The sequence below is a fragment of the Dipodomys ordii genome, unplaced genomic scaffold (genome assembly GCF_000151885.1).
Source record: "Dipodomys ordii isolate 6190 unplaced genomic scaffold, Dord_2.0 Scaffold29, whole genome shotgun sequence".
Lineage (NCBI taxonomy): Eukaryota > Metazoa > Chordata > Mammalia > Rodentia > Heteromyidae > Dipodomys > Dipodomys ordii.
In genome coordinates this window covers 1644360-1661626 of record NW_012267245.1, presented here as the reverse complement: position 1 = coordinate 1661626, position 17267 = coordinate 1644360, and the positions used below count along the sequence as shown (strand labels likewise).

The 17267-nt window shown below is 44.2% G+C and overlaps 1 protein-coding gene across 1 annotated transcript in view; it reads right to left on the bottom strand.

Annotated features, from left to right (window-relative positions):
• Cpeb4 (cytoplasmic polyadenylation element binding protein 4) overlaps window positions 1-17267 on the bottom strand; it is a 53867-nt gene that overhangs the window by 10554 nt on the left and 26046 nt on the right. The window contains exons 2-4 of the mRNA XM_013015971.1: window positions 14784-14834; window positions 4768-4941; window positions 715-804 (exon numbers count right to left, since the gene is read on the bottom strand). Of these exons, the coding sequence (XP_012871425.1) occupies window positions 715-804; window positions 4768-4941; window positions 14784-14834 (315 nt within the window). The remainder of the gene's footprint in view (window positions 1-714; window positions 805-4767; window positions 4942-14783; window positions 14835-17267) is intronic.

The following is a 17267-nucleotide window of genomic DNA, read 5'->3' as shown; positions in this document are numbered from 1 at the left end:
CCAGAGTTCAGGCCCCACAACTGGACCCAAAAAAAAAGAAAAGAAAAAATAATAATACTAAAGCTTAAGTTTCATATGCATACCAGATTCTGATAATAACACGAAAGACTTCATTTTGGGAGGATCTTGAAACATCTTTCGGAGTAAAAACAAATTAAAATGGGAGGTATAGTAGGGTAAGCCAGGGCTGGTGGTTCACGCCTATAATCCTAGCTATCAAGAGGCTGAGATCTGAGGATTGAGGTTCAAAGTCATCCTGGGCAGGAAAAGTCTGCAAGATTCTTATCTCTAACCACCAAAAAGCTGACAGTGGAACTGTGGCTCAAATGGTAAAGCACCAGCCTTGAGGAAAAAAATTTTTTTAAGTATAGTAGGATAGAAAATGTGAAGACAGGGGCTGGGAAGGTGGCTCAGTGGTAGAGCGCTTGCCTTGCATGCATGAGGCCCTGGGTTCGATTCCTCAGCAGCACATAAGCAAAAAGAAAAAAGCCAGAAGTGGCGCTGTGGCTCAAGTGGTAGAGCGCTAGCCTTGAGCTGAAGAGCTGAGGGACAGCGCCCAGGCCCCAGGACCCGACCCAAAAAAAAAGAAAATGTGAAGACACAATTAGAAAAATATAAATTTAAGAATGAAAGATGTTTGCAATGAAGATGTACATTTGTGGAAAGGCTAAAGATGAAAGAACACCATTTACATGTGGGGCTCTTGGGAATTACCTTTAGGAGGAAAGTAGGATTTGCTCTCAGCTTTATGAGGCCAATCCACAATCAAAGGGCCAAAGCGACGGAAGCTAGCGGTGATCTCATCTAAAGAAACACAGAAAATGAGATGTCCAGATGTTTATAATCATTTTTTTATATAGAAGGTCTTTGGTTGGTTGGTTTGTGTGTTTTGCTCATTTCCAATCTAAGCCAGTACAGGGTGGCTCACGCCTGTAATCCCAGCTACTCAGGAGGCCGAGAGCTGAGGATCTCAGATCAGTGCAAGTCCGGACAGAGAAGTCCATGAGGTTCTTATCTCCAATTAGCCAGCAAAAAGCCATAAGTGGAGGTGTGGCTCAAGTGGTGGAGTGCCACCCTGGGGCCTAAAAGCTAAGGGGCAGAGCCCAAGTCCTGAGTTCAAGCCCTAGTACTATCTGTCTGTCTGTCTCTCTCTCTCTCTCTCTCTCTCTCTCTCTCTCTCACACACACACACACACACTTTCAAATTTGTTATCTTCAAGAACACTGAAAGAAATTCCTGAATTTCCTTCATCTACATTCCCCAGCTGCTACTCATTGGCACATGCCTAATTTCTCCCTCCCTTGCTCGCTCTGGTGTACGCATGTTTGTGTGAATCACTCTAGCCAGCCAGCCAGCCAGCCACCATCTTTCTGACTCCATGACCTTGAATGCTCTCTCCCTCCCCCAAATTGACATTTTCAAATCAAGGCCACTTCCTGGTTATGTCCCATACCCAGTTCTCTCGATCTGGAAATTAACAACACGACTGGATGCACAGAGGCCGTTTAAATCGCAAGCCACCCCAATTCTTCCCTGCCTTCCATAGTCATTTCACTACGTCTGACCCCACGGTGACATCATCTGGAGGCGGAGTCCTGGGCAGGAGGTCAGAGGCAGGTAGGGGTGGGGTCATCACCACCAAAGAGGCCTGGGGAGACTCTCTCTCTCTCTCCCTGTAGCTTCTATGAGAAGATGTTGGTTACTAGGAAGCAGGTGTGTAAGTAGTTCGTGCCTTTAACCTGGAACTTCGCGTGCAGAACCATGCACAATTTTTATTGCTTCTAAACTCGCTTAACCAGTCTAAGGCATTTTGTCACAGTAGCCCAAACTGACTGGGTGTGGACTGTGGCTGGTGCCTCCGCCATTTTCCCCAACCCTGGGAAAGCCCAGGCGCCACGTGGTGTTGTTTAGTAGAGAGAAGAATCTCAGGGGCCTTTTTGCCCGGGCTGGCTTTGAACCACGATCCTCACACCTCAGCCTCCTGAATAGCTAGGATGATAGGCGTGGGCCATAAGTAGCCTGGCCCAATGCTCTTTTTTTGTTTGTGTTTCAGATACAAAGTCTTTGCCTCTGATCCTATTTCCTTCTGCAAATCCTGTAATTTACTACACAATTCCTCCAAACAAAACTTGAGCTGCAAGCTGTGGATTCCTAAAACAGGATAAAGATTGATTCAGACAAACCTGGCGTTTCGGCACAGTTTTCACCAAGGTATTTTATTTTTGTGGAAGGAAAAGGGGTATTTCAATATTTGGATTTTTAAAACCATTTCTGTTTCAACGTTCCAAAAGATTATTTATGAAGTAAAATATGAGGAGGGATCCTAAAAACTGAGTCTTTAAACTTTATTATTATACCTTACCAGCTTTTAGGGAAATCTGTTCTACTATCCATATTGTGAATTGGTTTTTAGTCCCATTTAGGAAATAAAGACAAAAAAAAAAAAAAAGGAAGAAACATATGGCCTTCTACTGTGATTTTTTTTTTGCGGGGGGAGAGGGGTTGGTCATGGGGCTTGAACTCTGGGCCTGGGCGCTGTCCCTGCGCTCTTCAGCTCAAGGCGAGCGCTCTACCACTTGAGCCACAGCACCACTTCTGGTTTTCTAGTGGTTAACTGGAGATAGGAGTCTCACGGACTTTTCTGCCTGGGCTGGCTTTGAACCAGGATCCTCAGATCTCAGCCTCCTGAGTAGCTAGGACGACAGGCATGAGCCACTGGCACCCAGCATGATTTTTTTTTTTTAATGTGTGTATGTGCCAATCCTGAGGCTTGAACTCAGGGCCTGGGTACTGTTCCTTAGCATTTTTGCTCAAGGCTAGGGCTTTGCCACTTGAACCACAACTCCACTTTCAGATGACAGGCGTGAGCTCAGATATCATTTCTATGTCAAGCTTTCCTTAACTACCCCTGCTAGATCTCACCTCCCCACTGGCTTTTCAATACTTATTCTCTGATGTTTTATCACGTTAGGCTTTTTTTTTTGGTTGGCAGGGCTTGTACTCAGGTTCTGGGAGCTGTCACTGAACTCTTTTTGCTCAAGGCTAGCACACTCTACCACTTTGAGCCACAGTTCCACTTTCAATTTTCTGGTGGCTCATTGGAGATAAGAATCTCATGGCCTTTCCTGCCCAGGCTGGCTTTGGAATGCAATCCTCAGATCTCAGTCTCCCGAGTAGCTGGCGTTAAAGGCACAAGCCACCAGTGCCTGGCTTGTTTATACATTTCTATGGGCCTAACTCCAGGAGAACATAAACTCTACAGAAGCAAGGATTTTCTATCTTGCTTATTACTAAAAACAGCCAAGGAAGAAGAACACACTGCTTAGAAAGCAGGTAAACATTTGCTGAATGCAAGAGGAAAATAATCACAGAATGTTACAATCACCACCTCTTTCTTCTCCTCTCCCTCCTCCTCTTTCCCCTTTCCCCCCTCCCTCCCCCCCACATCCTCCCCCTCTTCCCCCTCCTCCTCCTCTTCCTCCTCCTGGGTTTGAACTCAGGGCTTTGTGCTTGCTATGCAGGCATTTTACCACCTCTACCCCAAGATTCCCTTTCTTGAAATACGACTAGGTTCCACATTTCTCAAACATTCATGCTTAAAAGATTTTAAATTTTGCCAAGCACAAAATGTGCCTGTAATCCTAGCTACTCTGGAGGCAAAGATATGAGAATGGTAGTTCAAAGCCAGCCTGGAGAGGAAAGCCCATGAGACTCTTATGTCCCACTAACAAGCAAAAATTAGAAGTGGAGCTGTGGCTCAAGTGGTAGAGGACCATCCTTGAGCAAAAAAAAAAAAAAAACTGAGAGTGTGAGGTCTTTAAGAAGCTCCAGTAATGGCACCAAAAAAAAAATTTTTTTTGTATGTTGAAACCATGAACTATGTACAGTTACAAAATACTCACAGAAGATAGGAAAGATAAAGAAACAATTAATCGACTTTGGCAAGGCAACATAGATAGGGGGAAAAAAAAAGGTTGAGCCTCGTGCTGGTGGCTCACGTCTGTCATCCTAGTTACTCAGGAGGCTGAGATCTGAGGATCGCAGCTCGAAGCCAGCCTGGGCAAGAAAGAAAGTCCACGAGACTCCAGCTCCAATAAATTAACAAAAAAGCTGGAAGTGGAGCTGGGGCTCAAGTAGTAGAGCACAAATCTTGAGCAAAAACAGCTCAAAGACAGTGCCGAGGTCCTGAGTTCAAGCCCAAGAACCACCTCTCTCTCTCTCTCTATCTCTCTCTCTCTCTCTCTCTCTCTCACACACACACACACGGATTTTGTTGTTGTTGTTTTTTGTAAAGCAATCTTTTGTTCACAATGACAGATCCTTGGGAAATTTCCTCCTTGCGCTGATTCCACAGCCCTGCTCACCTCCTCTCTTTTATTCAAAAGACAGGAAGAGGGGACAAGAAAACCATATCGTGATGACTGAATACCGGGAACCAGCGGGGGCTGTAGTTGGGGTGGCACCCTGCTCTAAGTTGTTTTGTTTTGTTTTTGCCAGTGCTGGGGCTTGAACTCAGGGCCTGGGCACCGTCCCTGAGCTTCTTTGGCTCAAGGCTAGCACTCTACCACTTGAGCCACAGCGCCACTGGCTTTGTCTGTGTCTGTGGTCCTGAGGACTCGAACCCAGGGCTTCATGCATGCTAGGCGAGCGCTCCATCCCAGCCCAGAAGTTCTTTGCTTTTCAGTCTGTTTTCACTGTCAAGTTCTTTCCAGTCTGAGAACGAAGCAGGCCTCCGGGCCCTGCCTGGGGCCTCTCTCCCCACGTACCTTCGTCGATGTCCGGGGGCAGCCCGCCCACGAACACCTTGCGGGAGTAGCGCTCCACCCGCTCCCCGTTCTGGTGGGGGAAGCAGTGCGGCGAGCCCAGGCCGCTGGGCAGGGGCTGGTCCCCGCGGCCATCGTCCAGGAACCCATCCTCCATGGGAAACAGCGAGGACTGACCTGAAAGAGAAAAGCAGGACGGGCGGCTTACCAGCAGGTGCACCGGGCCTCCCGAGGAGGCCTGGCCGGCCGGCCGGGGCCCAGCAGGTGCACCCAGAGGCCTGGCCGGCTCTGATCTGCCCTCACGGGCTGGGAGGGGATGGGATCACTTAGTTCCCATCACCTCCAAGCCCGGCCCGGGCAGAGGTGGGTGCACTGAGGGTTGAGTTTGGTTATCCGATGCTGGCCTTTCTGAGGGTCTTTGCTACATCTGATGGACGGTGGCCTGGAGGAGGCCCCGACTGACAGGTGGGTCATCTACCCCCACCGACTGTGATGGACGAATTCACTGCTGGCCATGGGGAACTGACAGGCCTTAAAGGCACAGTAAAGATGCAGATCTAGCAGATGAGGAGCGGGGCTCACCAAAGATGCCTTTTGTTTGTTAAAACACCGGAATATGTGAGAAAAGACCAGAAATGCTTTAGGTGTATTAACCATCTTCGTGTATTTACTTAACAGCAACGTGGAAAATTTTACCTCATAAGCAAAACACAGAGCTACAAATAACTGCAAAACTCTTTTTCTTTTTCTTTTTTTTTTTTCTGTTTTGTTGCCAGTCCTGGGTCTTGAACTCAGGGCCTGGATGCTGTCCCTGAGCTTCTTCAAGGTTAGCGCTCAACCACTTGGGCCACAGCGCCACTTCGGGCTTTTTCTGTGTCTGTGGTACTGAGGAATTGAACCCAGGGCTTCATGCATGCTAGGCAAGCGCTCTACCACTGAGCCACCTTCCCAACTCATGCAAAACTCTATTAAAGCACTGTTACTGCTCAGTACTACATAAGGAATTTGTTCATGGATCCGATAGCAATCTGTCTCAAGTGTTTTCCACTCTTGGATCACGTCAACATCTTTCTGTTGGCATATTTGCCTTTAACTCTCATTACTAAACACAAAGAACAATAGCATCGTTGTTACAAATTTATCCTTATAATAACCACATGGCAAATGCAAGCAAACGTGATTACAAAATTGAAGGTGATTATCGGAATGATCTTTAGAAAAAAAAAATCTAGGCTACTTAAAGTGTCTTCCATTTTTAAAAAAATAAAATAAAATGGCAAACGATTACAGATGGTTAAAAAAAACAGTAATTAATTTATATTTTTAAAAAAAGCAGCCAGGCACTGGTGACTCATACCTGTAATTCTAGCTACTCAAGAGGCGGGTCTCATTTAGATATAAGAGTCTGTTAGACTCTAATATCTCAGGCAAAAAGCCTGCCTCATGTGGTAGAGCATCAACCTCGAGCAAAAAGCCAAATGAGAACAGGAAACCTCCAGATCAAGTCCCAGTACTGGCATAAAAATAAATAAATAAAGCAAATGAACAAAAAGGTTTATTGGGGCACTTTAGGGAATGAATCTCTAAAATTCCTTAGCCTTTGGAGAGTTTCCTCCCTTATATTTGAAAGGGATATAAGACGAGTTATTTGTTTAACTCACCTTAGTTTCCATCAAATGTATTATGTGTCTCAGTAAAACAAGTTAGCAGAAAGTAATTATAACTAAGCCTCCAAGATAATGAGGCATTTTGAGATCAGAGTAAGTCTATCTCCTTTTTGAAGTTCTTTCATATTTTTTGCCTATGAAATTATTTTTCAGAAAGAAAAAAAAGGGGGAGGCCAATGTTTAGCTATAAGTAAGTCAAATATCTAATATAATAGAGGGAAAGTATTTGACTTTAAATCCCACATTTTAGTAATTTATGACAAGCTCATAACTCTCTCCAATGAGGTCTAAGATGTTCAGGATAACAGAGGAATTACTCTTCCACTTCCCTTCCCCCGCCCCCCCACATAGGCTAGAAAGTTTGAGTGGTCCCCATACAAGTGACACATTGAAAAATTAAAAGCAATAATGTTACCTCTCCTCCGCCCATATGTCCTTGCTGCGTGTCAAATGAGAAGAAAAAAAACAAAAAAACAAAAAAAAACCTTTCAAACATTGTCAAAAGAACCAACTGAGATTTCATCTACCAGCTTCTGAAATGGAGGGGAAAAAATGGCTGCATTCGTCATTTCCTGACCAATGACACAAAAATCAGGAACTAGATGGTAAGAGGTCAATTAAATACACCTTTTATCGTCCCCAAGTTCTTAAAAACCAGTTGGTGTTTACTTGTTTTAAGGGATGATTTTTGGTTGTAATTGTCACCCAAGGCCCAAACCATTCTGAAACATTATCTAAACCAGTAACCACTGTAGGCACCAGATTTCTCTCCAATTTTTCCCTGAGATTTCATACCAATATTGAATTCATGACATTCTCTCACTGCAAGATGAGCAGCCATTTTATTGTCTTTTCTCAAGCAATTAGTCTTCAAACAATTTATATAGTTTTCAAGCAATTGATAAACATTTTAGTTGAAGTGGTTTTGTGTCCCTAATCAAATCTCCCACCACGTCCCAAATGTAAAATGAAATCTTACACCTAGTAGGCAGTAGGTATATATATTTTTTTTAATTAATTTTTTTTGGGGGGGGTCCAGTCGTGGGGTCTGAACTCTGGGCCTGGGCGCTGTCCCTCAGCTCTTCAGCTCAAGGCGAGCGCTCTACCACTTGAGCCACAGCACCACTTCTGGCTTTTTTCTTTTTGCTTATGTGGTGCTGAGGAATCGAACCCAGGGCCTCATGCATGCAAGGCAAGCGCTCTACCACTGAGCCACCTTCCCAGCCCTGCAGTAGGTATATTTGAGGCGAAAGATAACATAATCATTGAGTCCTCAAGAAACCACACCCTAAATGTTATTTGTTTTTTCCCCCAGTACTGATCCTGGGGCTGGAACTCAGGGCCTGGGCACTGTCACTGAACTTTTTGTGCACAAGGCTACCACTTTACCACTTGAGCCACAGCTCCACTTCCAGCTCTTTGGTGGTTAATTAGAGATGAGAGTCTCACAGACTTTCCTGCCGGAGCTTGGCTTCGAACCAGGATCCTCAGCTCTCAGCCTCCTGAGTAGCTAGGATGACAGGCCTGGGCCACCGGTGCCTGGCTACACTCTAAATTTTAAACCAGGAAATGTTGTTTGAGAATAGACGTCTCCTGAAACTTAAAGCCCACCAGGTCCCGGGGACTCCATTCTAACCACCAAACGCTTCCTGAATGCCGACCTTGGGGTACACTATGCATGAACACCCCACCCTGACGTCACAGACCCCCACTTCTGGGCCACTGCCTCCCACCACAAATGGGTCATGATCCCGTACCCCGTGCCTTTTGCTACACTGTGATTCCTCCTTTACCCACTGTTTTGTTTGCCATGATTTCAGTGACCCAGTGGTCCCCCTGAAGTCTGAAAACACTGGATGGAAAATTCCAGAAAAAAAAATTTTTTTTCCTAAGTGTGAAATCACACAGCCTTCAGAGTGGCATGATGAAATCTCACACCTTCTCACACCATCCTGCCCGGGCCCAGCAACTGTCCCTTTGTCCAAAATATTCACACTGTAAGTTATCTGCCCCTTAGTCACTTCTGAGATGGGGGGGAGGGGAGAGAGAGAGAGACAAAGGGAGGGAGGGTGGGAGGGAGAGGGAGGGAAGGCGCACTGTTTTCTGTTTCAGAGATCTATCAGGGGTCACACAACAGATCCTATATATAAAAGGAAGATCGCTGTCCTAGGGCTGTGGTCACTGTGTCAGGAACAGAGGTAGAGGGACCACTGGTTATTGGGGGTGAGGGCCATCTAAAATAGGCCCTAAAGGTAAGGCAGAGGAAGGGGGCCCAGGCCCCACCATGCCTCTGGCTGGGCACTTCTCATGCTCAGGGAAAGGAGACCTGAACACACAGAATGGGCGAGGGCTTGGCAGGAAGTCAGGCTAGGTCTTTTGCCAGTGGTGGTTCAAGTGGTAGAGCTCCAGTCTTGAATGAAAATGCCAAAGCTCAAGGCCCTGAGTTCAAGTCCTAGTATGGGGGGGGAGGGGGAGCAGAGGGGAGCAGTAACACTTTCTTATTGGGGTTGTTCTATTGGGGTTTGAACTTAGGACTTTGTGCTTGCTTAGGCAGGCGCTTACTGCTTAAGCCTGGCCTCCAGCCCAAACTTTAGAGGTCACAAGTTTTATTCTCGGTCTTCTACGCAAAGGTGCTAAGTCTGTATAACTGAGAAAAAGTATCATGTGTTTTTTTCCAAAATGAAATGATTTCTACCATTACTAGATAGCAGGGGATTTCACCCAAGCACTCAAGTCAATGGACTAAAATAACATACAGCTTTCCTGAGGGAAAATATATCAGGTTTTCCATTTAGTAGATCTTAAGTTCAGAATGAAGCCCTATTTGTGGGGTTGGGGGGGCGTGGCTCAGGTGGTAGAGTGCCAGCTAATAAGTGAAAGTATCAGAGACCGAGTTCAAATCCCAGTCTCAGACAAAAAAGAAAGAAAAGAAAGAGAAGCTATTTGTTGGACAAGTAAGAGGCATTACCAAAGCGGACACTGGCTTAGGAATATCCTACTTATCCAAAACTTCAAAGCCAAAAGAAAAGGAGAGCTCAGAGAAACAATTATTTGAAATAATTGTTTTGCCAGTTAGATTAAGCCAGGGACCAGTGGCTCACACCTGTCATCCTAACTATTCTGGGGGCTGAGATCTGTGGCTCAAGGTTCAAAGCCAGCCAGCACAGGAAAAACTCTTATCGCCAACCAAGCACCAAAAAGCCAAAAGTGGAGGTGTGGCTCAAGGGTTAGAACACCAGCCTTGAGCTCTTTAAAAAGCTCTGGACAGAGTGAACGGGAAGGAAGGAAGGAAGGAAGGAAGGAAGGAAGGAAGGAAGGAAGGAAATGGCTTTAACTGTGTTTTATATGAATCTGTATTTTGGAAACATTCTATCTATATCAGCTGAACTATGCTCAGAGTTTTCCTTAGTTTGCCTATGAATAAACTGTAAGATTTGAAAAAATACATCCTATTACTAAATCAGAGTCAAAATGCATATTATTTATATGTCTGCCTTCTTTCATTTTTATTACTTAGTTTTGATTTAATAAGTCCCTCAATGATTTACCATTCAGGACTAACAGGCTTCAAGAAGGGTACAAATGGGAAGTGGCGCTGTGGCTCAAGTGGTAGAGCGTTTGTCTTGAGCTGAAGAGCGCAGGGACAGCGCCCAGGCCCAGAGTTCAAGCCCCAAAACAAAAAAAAAAAAAAAAGAATGGTAAACATGGCCCGGAAACTCATCAATTTTGGGAACTTCTGGATAAATGCTATTAGATCTCTGATAAACATGTGCTTTCAAACCTCTTTCCAAGACTGCTCACAAATGCTTTTCCTATTGCCAGCCTCATACGCATCATCAACTTCCTGCCATTAAAATCTTTCTTATCTCTGGCAGACTTTTCTTTTTCTCTCCATATTTACACATGTATGTCGTTACAAAAGTGCCATACTATTCATTTCTTAGAAAAAGTATCTTTTCTCATTTGTTGTAATAAAACTATCCACAATGTACATGAAGAAAAAATATCTAATAGGTAGCCATTTAGCTCACACCTGTAATCCTAGCAACTCAGGAGGCTGAGATCTGAGGATTGCAGTTCGAAACCAGCCTGGGCAGAAAAGGCCGTGAGACTCATATCTCCAATTAGGCACCAAAAAGCAGGAAGTGGAGCTGTGGCTCAGGTAGCAGAGTAGCTAGCCTCGAGTGAAAAAGCTAAGGTACAGGGTCCAATCCCTGAGTTCAAGCCTCAGGACCAGCACACACAAGAAAAATGAGAACAATACATGAGCATCTGTATGTACTCATGGTGCTTAGTCTGCATAGGTAAAATAAAGCCTCAACCTAAGTCAAAGGGAAGTTCATTGTTCACTTCCATGTCTCACTCAAAGCTTACCCAAGATGCACCAGTGGACATGGAGGTAGGCACCATTGGGAGGAGGTGATCTGCACTTCCTCTCAGTACAGAAATTTACTTGGAAATGGTTTATTAGGAGCTGCATTGTACCCTATCCTTCCTCTCATTTCTATGAATTTCTAATGCTTAGGTCCTCAGAATGTGACTGTTTTTTGAGACACGTGTGTGTGTGAGTGTGTGTGTGTGTGTGTGTGCTGGCAGTACAACTTAAACTCTGGGCCTGAGTGCTGTCCCTGAGCTTTTTGATTCAAGGCTGGTGGTTCTACCACTTGAGCCACAGCTCTACTTCCAGCTTTTCTGGTGGTTCACTGGAGATCCTAACCTCAAGGACCTTCCTGCCTGGGCTGGCTTCAAACCGCAATCCTCAGATCTCAGCCTCTTTGAGTAACAACAACAACAGACAACCACAACAAAAATCAAATATTTGCGTGAAAAATTTGCACGTGAGAAAGAGGTCAAAGAAGCGCTTGGCTATTTTTAATCCAGACAAAACAAGAAATAGCCTCTAACTCAAGAGAAGTTCTGGAAGTTAGAGCAGGACCATTACACCAGTGATAACAGAGGCCCTCTTCTATGAGATCCTAATTATGGCAGACCAAGAAAACCAGCTTGATTTCTTTCAGTCTCAAGGCCAGAAGGACTACAGGTTGCCCCAATCTATTATTTATTATATATTAATATTTATTCATAGTTAAATTGATATTTATATTACATAAGTATATTTATAATATTTATTTCCCTTTTTAATTCAGAATTGATAAGGAAAGATGGGCAAAAGGAAACAGTCTGAATTATTGACCTCCGATACATCCATACACATACACACACACACACACACACACACACATTCAACAGTAGACAACCTTTATATAAGCTTCCAAGGCTCTTGTTTTGTCATTTATTTCTTTTGTAAACCATTAGCTTCCCACACACACACACACACCATGCCCCAAAAAAACCACCCACCTTCTGTAGTTGGGCTCAAACCACATACATTTAATCTCCAATATAATCCTAGGAGAAGGAAGGTGTGTGTGTGTGTATGTGTGTGCGTGCGTGCGTGCGTGTGTGTGTGTGTCTTGAGTCTGTCTTCATTAAGTGTGATACATTCATTCAGTCTGTCTTCATTAAAAGCAATAAATTCATACACTAGAGTTTCATGTAACTACCTCTAAAAATCTAAGCTGGTGCTCCACTTCTTGAGCCACACCTCCAGCCCAGCCTTTTGCTGACCATTTTGGAAATGGAATATCTAGCAGACTTTTATAGCTGGGCTGACTTCATGGTACCATGCTCTGTATCTCAATGTCCTGAATAGCAAGGGAGGGTGACAGGTGTGAGTCACTGGCCCTTAGATGTGGTTCTCTTGAGGTTACTTTATAAATAGGACTGAGAGAGTGGGCAGAACCTATTTCTAAATCAGGTGATAAAGGAATGGTGTCAGTGCCCTTCTCCCCTACTGACTGAGTATGCAAGCATCAAATCTATTCTAGATCTTCTCCACTGGAGAGAGAATGAATTTGTCACTCAATTTCAACATCTAATCTACCTACAAGTTTCATTCTTCATTTATAAATGAATAAACTGGCATCTGGCCCTAGATGGTTTGTTATTTAAACACACACACACACACACACACACACACACACACACACACACACGACCATATCTGATGAGATCAAGTTTGGGTACCTGTGCAGCTTGATACTAGACCTGAGACTATATCGATTAAGATTTTATACTCAGCCAGGTGCCGGTGGCTCACACCTGTCATCCTAACTACTCAAGAGGCTGAGATCTGAAGATCCAGGTTCGAAGCCAGCCCCAGCAGAAAGTCCCGGGGAGACTCTATCTCCAATAACCCATTCAAAAACCAGAAGTGGCACAGAGCACCAAGAAGCCCAGGGACAGCACCCAGGCCCTGAGTTCAAGCCCCACAACTGATTAAAAAAAAAAAAAAAAGACTTCACACTCCTGAATCTGGCTGAAAGAGACAGGAAGCTTTTGCTGCTTTCCATCTCCACACCCCCCCCCCATTTCTTTATCTTCATGTCTTTTGGTTTGAGAGAATGTTAACTTCTGACAGTGTATCTTTGTCATATGTAAAATGTCTGTGTAAGCAACAGTAAAAAGGCAGATCATTATGCCTACATCTACAGTTTGAAGATAAGTAAAACTTTAAAACATAAATAGATGGTTAGGTGCTGATGACTCATACTTGTAATCCTAACTATGCAGGAGACTGAGTTCTGAGAATCACAGTTCAAAGCCAGACACGGCAGAAAAGTCCACAAAACAGTTATGTCCAGTTAGCCAGCAAAAAGCTGGAAGCAGAACTATTGTTCAAGCAGTAGAGTTCCAGCCTTGAGTGAAAAAGCTAAAGGACAGTGCCCCGGGCTCAAGCCCCAGTACCTTTGCTAAGTCAAAGCTGTTTAATAAGTTCACAAAAGAAAGATATTAATAGAGAAAACCAGAAAGGCAATCTCCTATATAACAGACTTCTTTCAATGAAGTGGCTTTAGCTTTAAGGAAACTCTAGTAGATAAGTTTTTCTCATGGCAACAAGGACCCGCACAAAAGTAGCCGATCATTTTGCCTGGGTGGGAGTACTCACTGTCTTCAACCACTGAACCTAAACCTGAGTCTGGCTCTAATGCTCCCAAATCGAGGTCAACTCTGCCACATTGTCCTCTCTCACTGCTGGGGACTGCTTTGGGCCTACAAACTTCTGTTTTTAGATCCAAGACTGGGACTCAAACTCCATACCTGTTGCTTTTGCTCCTTAGCCACTGCTCTACCAGGGAAGCCAGGCCTCCAGCCCCTGGCCTACACTGTTACAGTGAAATGTTATAGCCTGGCATCATTATGATTGTTATTTCTGCTGGAATAGTTTACATGGCACAATTGTGTATTAGGCGGAGGGTGGCATCATTCCTAGCACCATGGTGTGAAAACACCCAAGTCTGATGAAGAGGGGGTTTTTGATGAACTGCTCAGCCTTGACAAAACGCTTGGCAATCCAGCTTGCATCTAATCATTCAGTTCAGGCTTAAGTCTCACAGCACCCAGATTGAGACAGCACCCCAAAGGAAGCCTGGTCACAAAGCTCATCTTCCCACAGACCGTAGACTAGGTTTGTGCGTTGAGGGACAATGACAACAATGACAACTTTCATCAAGGACCTTTAAGAGGTTTTGCTAAAAAGAAAGCATGGTCAAGGCAGAAACTTGAAATAGAGCATCCAATAGTAAATAAGAAGCAAGAAAGACTTAAAAGAGACTCCACTCGGTCCTTGGAAGCTGTGATACACCTACAAACTCTTTGGGGGGAGCAAAAGCCCCGGCCCTTTCCCTGTGAACCTGAGCTTGTCTACAACCAGAACCTATCAGCACATGAGGTAAGGAGAATCGTGTAGATTCTTTCCCTGAGTCCCCTTTGATAGCAACACTGAATGACCTTGTCCTTTGCAAGGTCACGTGCCTGTGGTCTTGGGCTGCCTCTTTCTGGTTTGAAAGCTTGGACTAACCTTCCCCTTGTGGCCCATTTCTCCCACCTACATGGAGAAAAGGCCTTCATGGTGACATTTTAAAGGTTCCAGGAACAAATGTCCCATGAAGTCCATTTTCGTCCTTCAGATTCTCACTTAATCCCACTGGAACCGACTGGGAAACGATTGGCTCCTCAATTCTTATTCTTTTTCTTATTCTTATTCTTATTAAGTAGTTGTCCAAAGGGGTTACAATTCCACAAGTCCAATTCTATTTCCTAAAAAGTTTCTGTCATAATGTCCGGGGAATGACTCTGAAAATAGCTGATTAATAGCAAGTGTTATTTTTCAAGGTAAACAAAAGCCACTTCTCTACTTGTGGCAGCAACAACTCGATTTTTTTCCTCCCCTAGCTCTAAATGTACTCCAAGTTCTGTGCACTTCACTAAGGTAAATTAATGATCACTTACCATTAATAAGCAGAGAACTATCGGATCCTGGATATGAATAGTTTACACGACCTGAAGGTAAAAGAAGGCCATTACTAAATTAGTTGCTTTCATAGATGGTTTTAAAATTACTCAATAACACAGCTGAATTGATTGCTTTGAACAGGCAATAAATTGTACTTAAAGACACTGTACTTAAACAGGACAAAACTTGGTTGTGGACATGGCGATTTGCAGGAAAGTATGCATTGAACATGCTCACCAAAACTTAAAAGGGAGACATTTGCGGGTAGTTAAAGAAAATATCCCTCTTTTAATGAGTAAGTCATTCTAGTTTGCAAAAGCCCACCCATTTCTACCATTTACATTCTGACACCATCACACAGCAACCATCTTTGGGGTTTTTGTCCCATAAATACCAACTAATTTGTTGGTGATGGGTTTTGTTCCTTTTACCAAACTATGTAACAAGCAGTAATATTTTCTTAGATGTCAAGTAAGAAAACTGCCATGTCTGTGCCCACACGTCTGTCCACGCATGGGCTTCAGTGAAGGTTTAGCCCAGTGATAATTGAGGGTAAAGAACATTTCATATCACATATGATGGAAAATGCCTGAAGTCCCCAACCTCATACTCAAGAGCACTGTAGACGCTTGGCAAATTATTTTTAATCCTCAATCGTTGCCCAAGATGCCCTTCAAAAAGTATCTGTAAGCTGGGAGTCAATGGCTCCTGGCTGTCATCCTAGCTACTCAGAAGGATGAGCTCTGAGGACAGTGGTTCAAAGCCAGCCTGGGCAGGGAAGTCCTTGAGATTCTTATCTCCAATGAACCACCAAAGAGCCAAAAGTAGAGCTGAGGCTCAAGGGTAAAGCACCAGCCTTGAGCAAAAGAAGCTCAGAGATAGCAAGCACTCAGACCCTGAGTTCAAGCCCAAGGACGTGTGCATGTGCGCACACACACACTCATATACACAATAATCATTTGCTAAAATGCTACCATTGTTCATAACTAGGAGAGAAAGCAATGGGCTGTCTGTCTTGCAAAAGTTCTGTTTTACAAGAACCTCCATATGGAAGTTGAGTTAGCTAGATCATACATACACATTTAAGACATACAATGCACTCTACAAGTTACAAAATAAAAAATGAGCCTATCTCCACACCCCACAGGGTCCATCTCGGGAGAACGAAGGAGAACCCTCAACGCGCCATGTTGTTCATTAAAGGAATGGAGTGGAAAATGTGGTGGCTGATTCTCAGGACGACACCCACTTTTTAGGAAAACACTCTGAACTCTGGTCTCATGGAACCTTAACTCTAGAAATCAGATAAGCAGAGACTCTCCCAAGCCTTAAGGCTGGACAGGCCTTGCCAGACGTCAGCAAGACTTTACTTAATTCATCGAATATTCTGGAACCCAGAGTTTACATGTGGCCCACCAACCCAACAAGGGAACAGCTCTTCAGAAAGAAAGGAACTGGAGAGCTCCAATGTCTTTTGAGATTCCACGGGGGGGCGGGGGGGAGAGAGGAGAGGGGGCGCAATACTATTAAGATAGAAAACTGTCCTTGACTATCAGCAAGTTTTGTCCATAGCCACGGCCAATATTTGGAATTTAATATGAAAAAGAACCAGAACTTAATGATTTTCTTAGTTTATAAACAAATAAGAAAGTTTCAAGAACCAGGAGCTAGTGGCACACATTTGTCATCCTAGCTACTCAGGAGGCTGAGATTTGAGGACCACGGTTCAAAGCCAGCCTGGGCAGGAAAGCCCATGAGACTCCTATCTCCAATTAACTACCAAAAAGGACCTAAGTGGAGCTGTGGCTCAAGGGATAGAGCAGTAACTTTGAGTTTAAAAAAAAAGCTCAGGAAAGCCAGGCATTGGTGACTCACTCCCGTCATCCTAGCTACTCAGGAGGCTGAGATCGGTGGATCATGGTTAGAAGCCACCAAGGGCAGAAAAACTCCTGTGAGATGCTCATCTCCAATAAACTACTCAAAAAACCCAGAAGTGACCTTGTCGCTCAAGTGGTAGAGCGCTAGCCTTGAGCACAAAGAGACTCAGGGACAGCACACAGGCCCCAAGTTCAAGCCCCAGGACACACACACACACACACACAAAGTTTTATCCTAAAATTAGTTGTTCCACTGAAAACTTCAGCTTATTCTTAGTAGAAAATGAAGGCAGGGATGGAAAAATGGGAGAAGAAGGTAAAACTTAACTTTGATCGGTTCATTTCCATTTCTTCCAAAAACTTGGTTTCATTCTCAAGTGCCAATGTATAGAGAAATGTCCAAATCTACTACATTGAATTTCAACTGCTTTACCTACAGCCATACTTATCACAAGTTGTGTATATTTTGTTTTGTGTTTTGGTGCTGGTCCTGGGGCCTGAACTCTGGGCCGGGGTACTGTCTCTGAGCTGTTGTGCTCAAGGCTAGCACTCTACCACTTGAGCCACAGCTCTACTTCTGGCTTTTTGGTAGTTAGCTGGAGA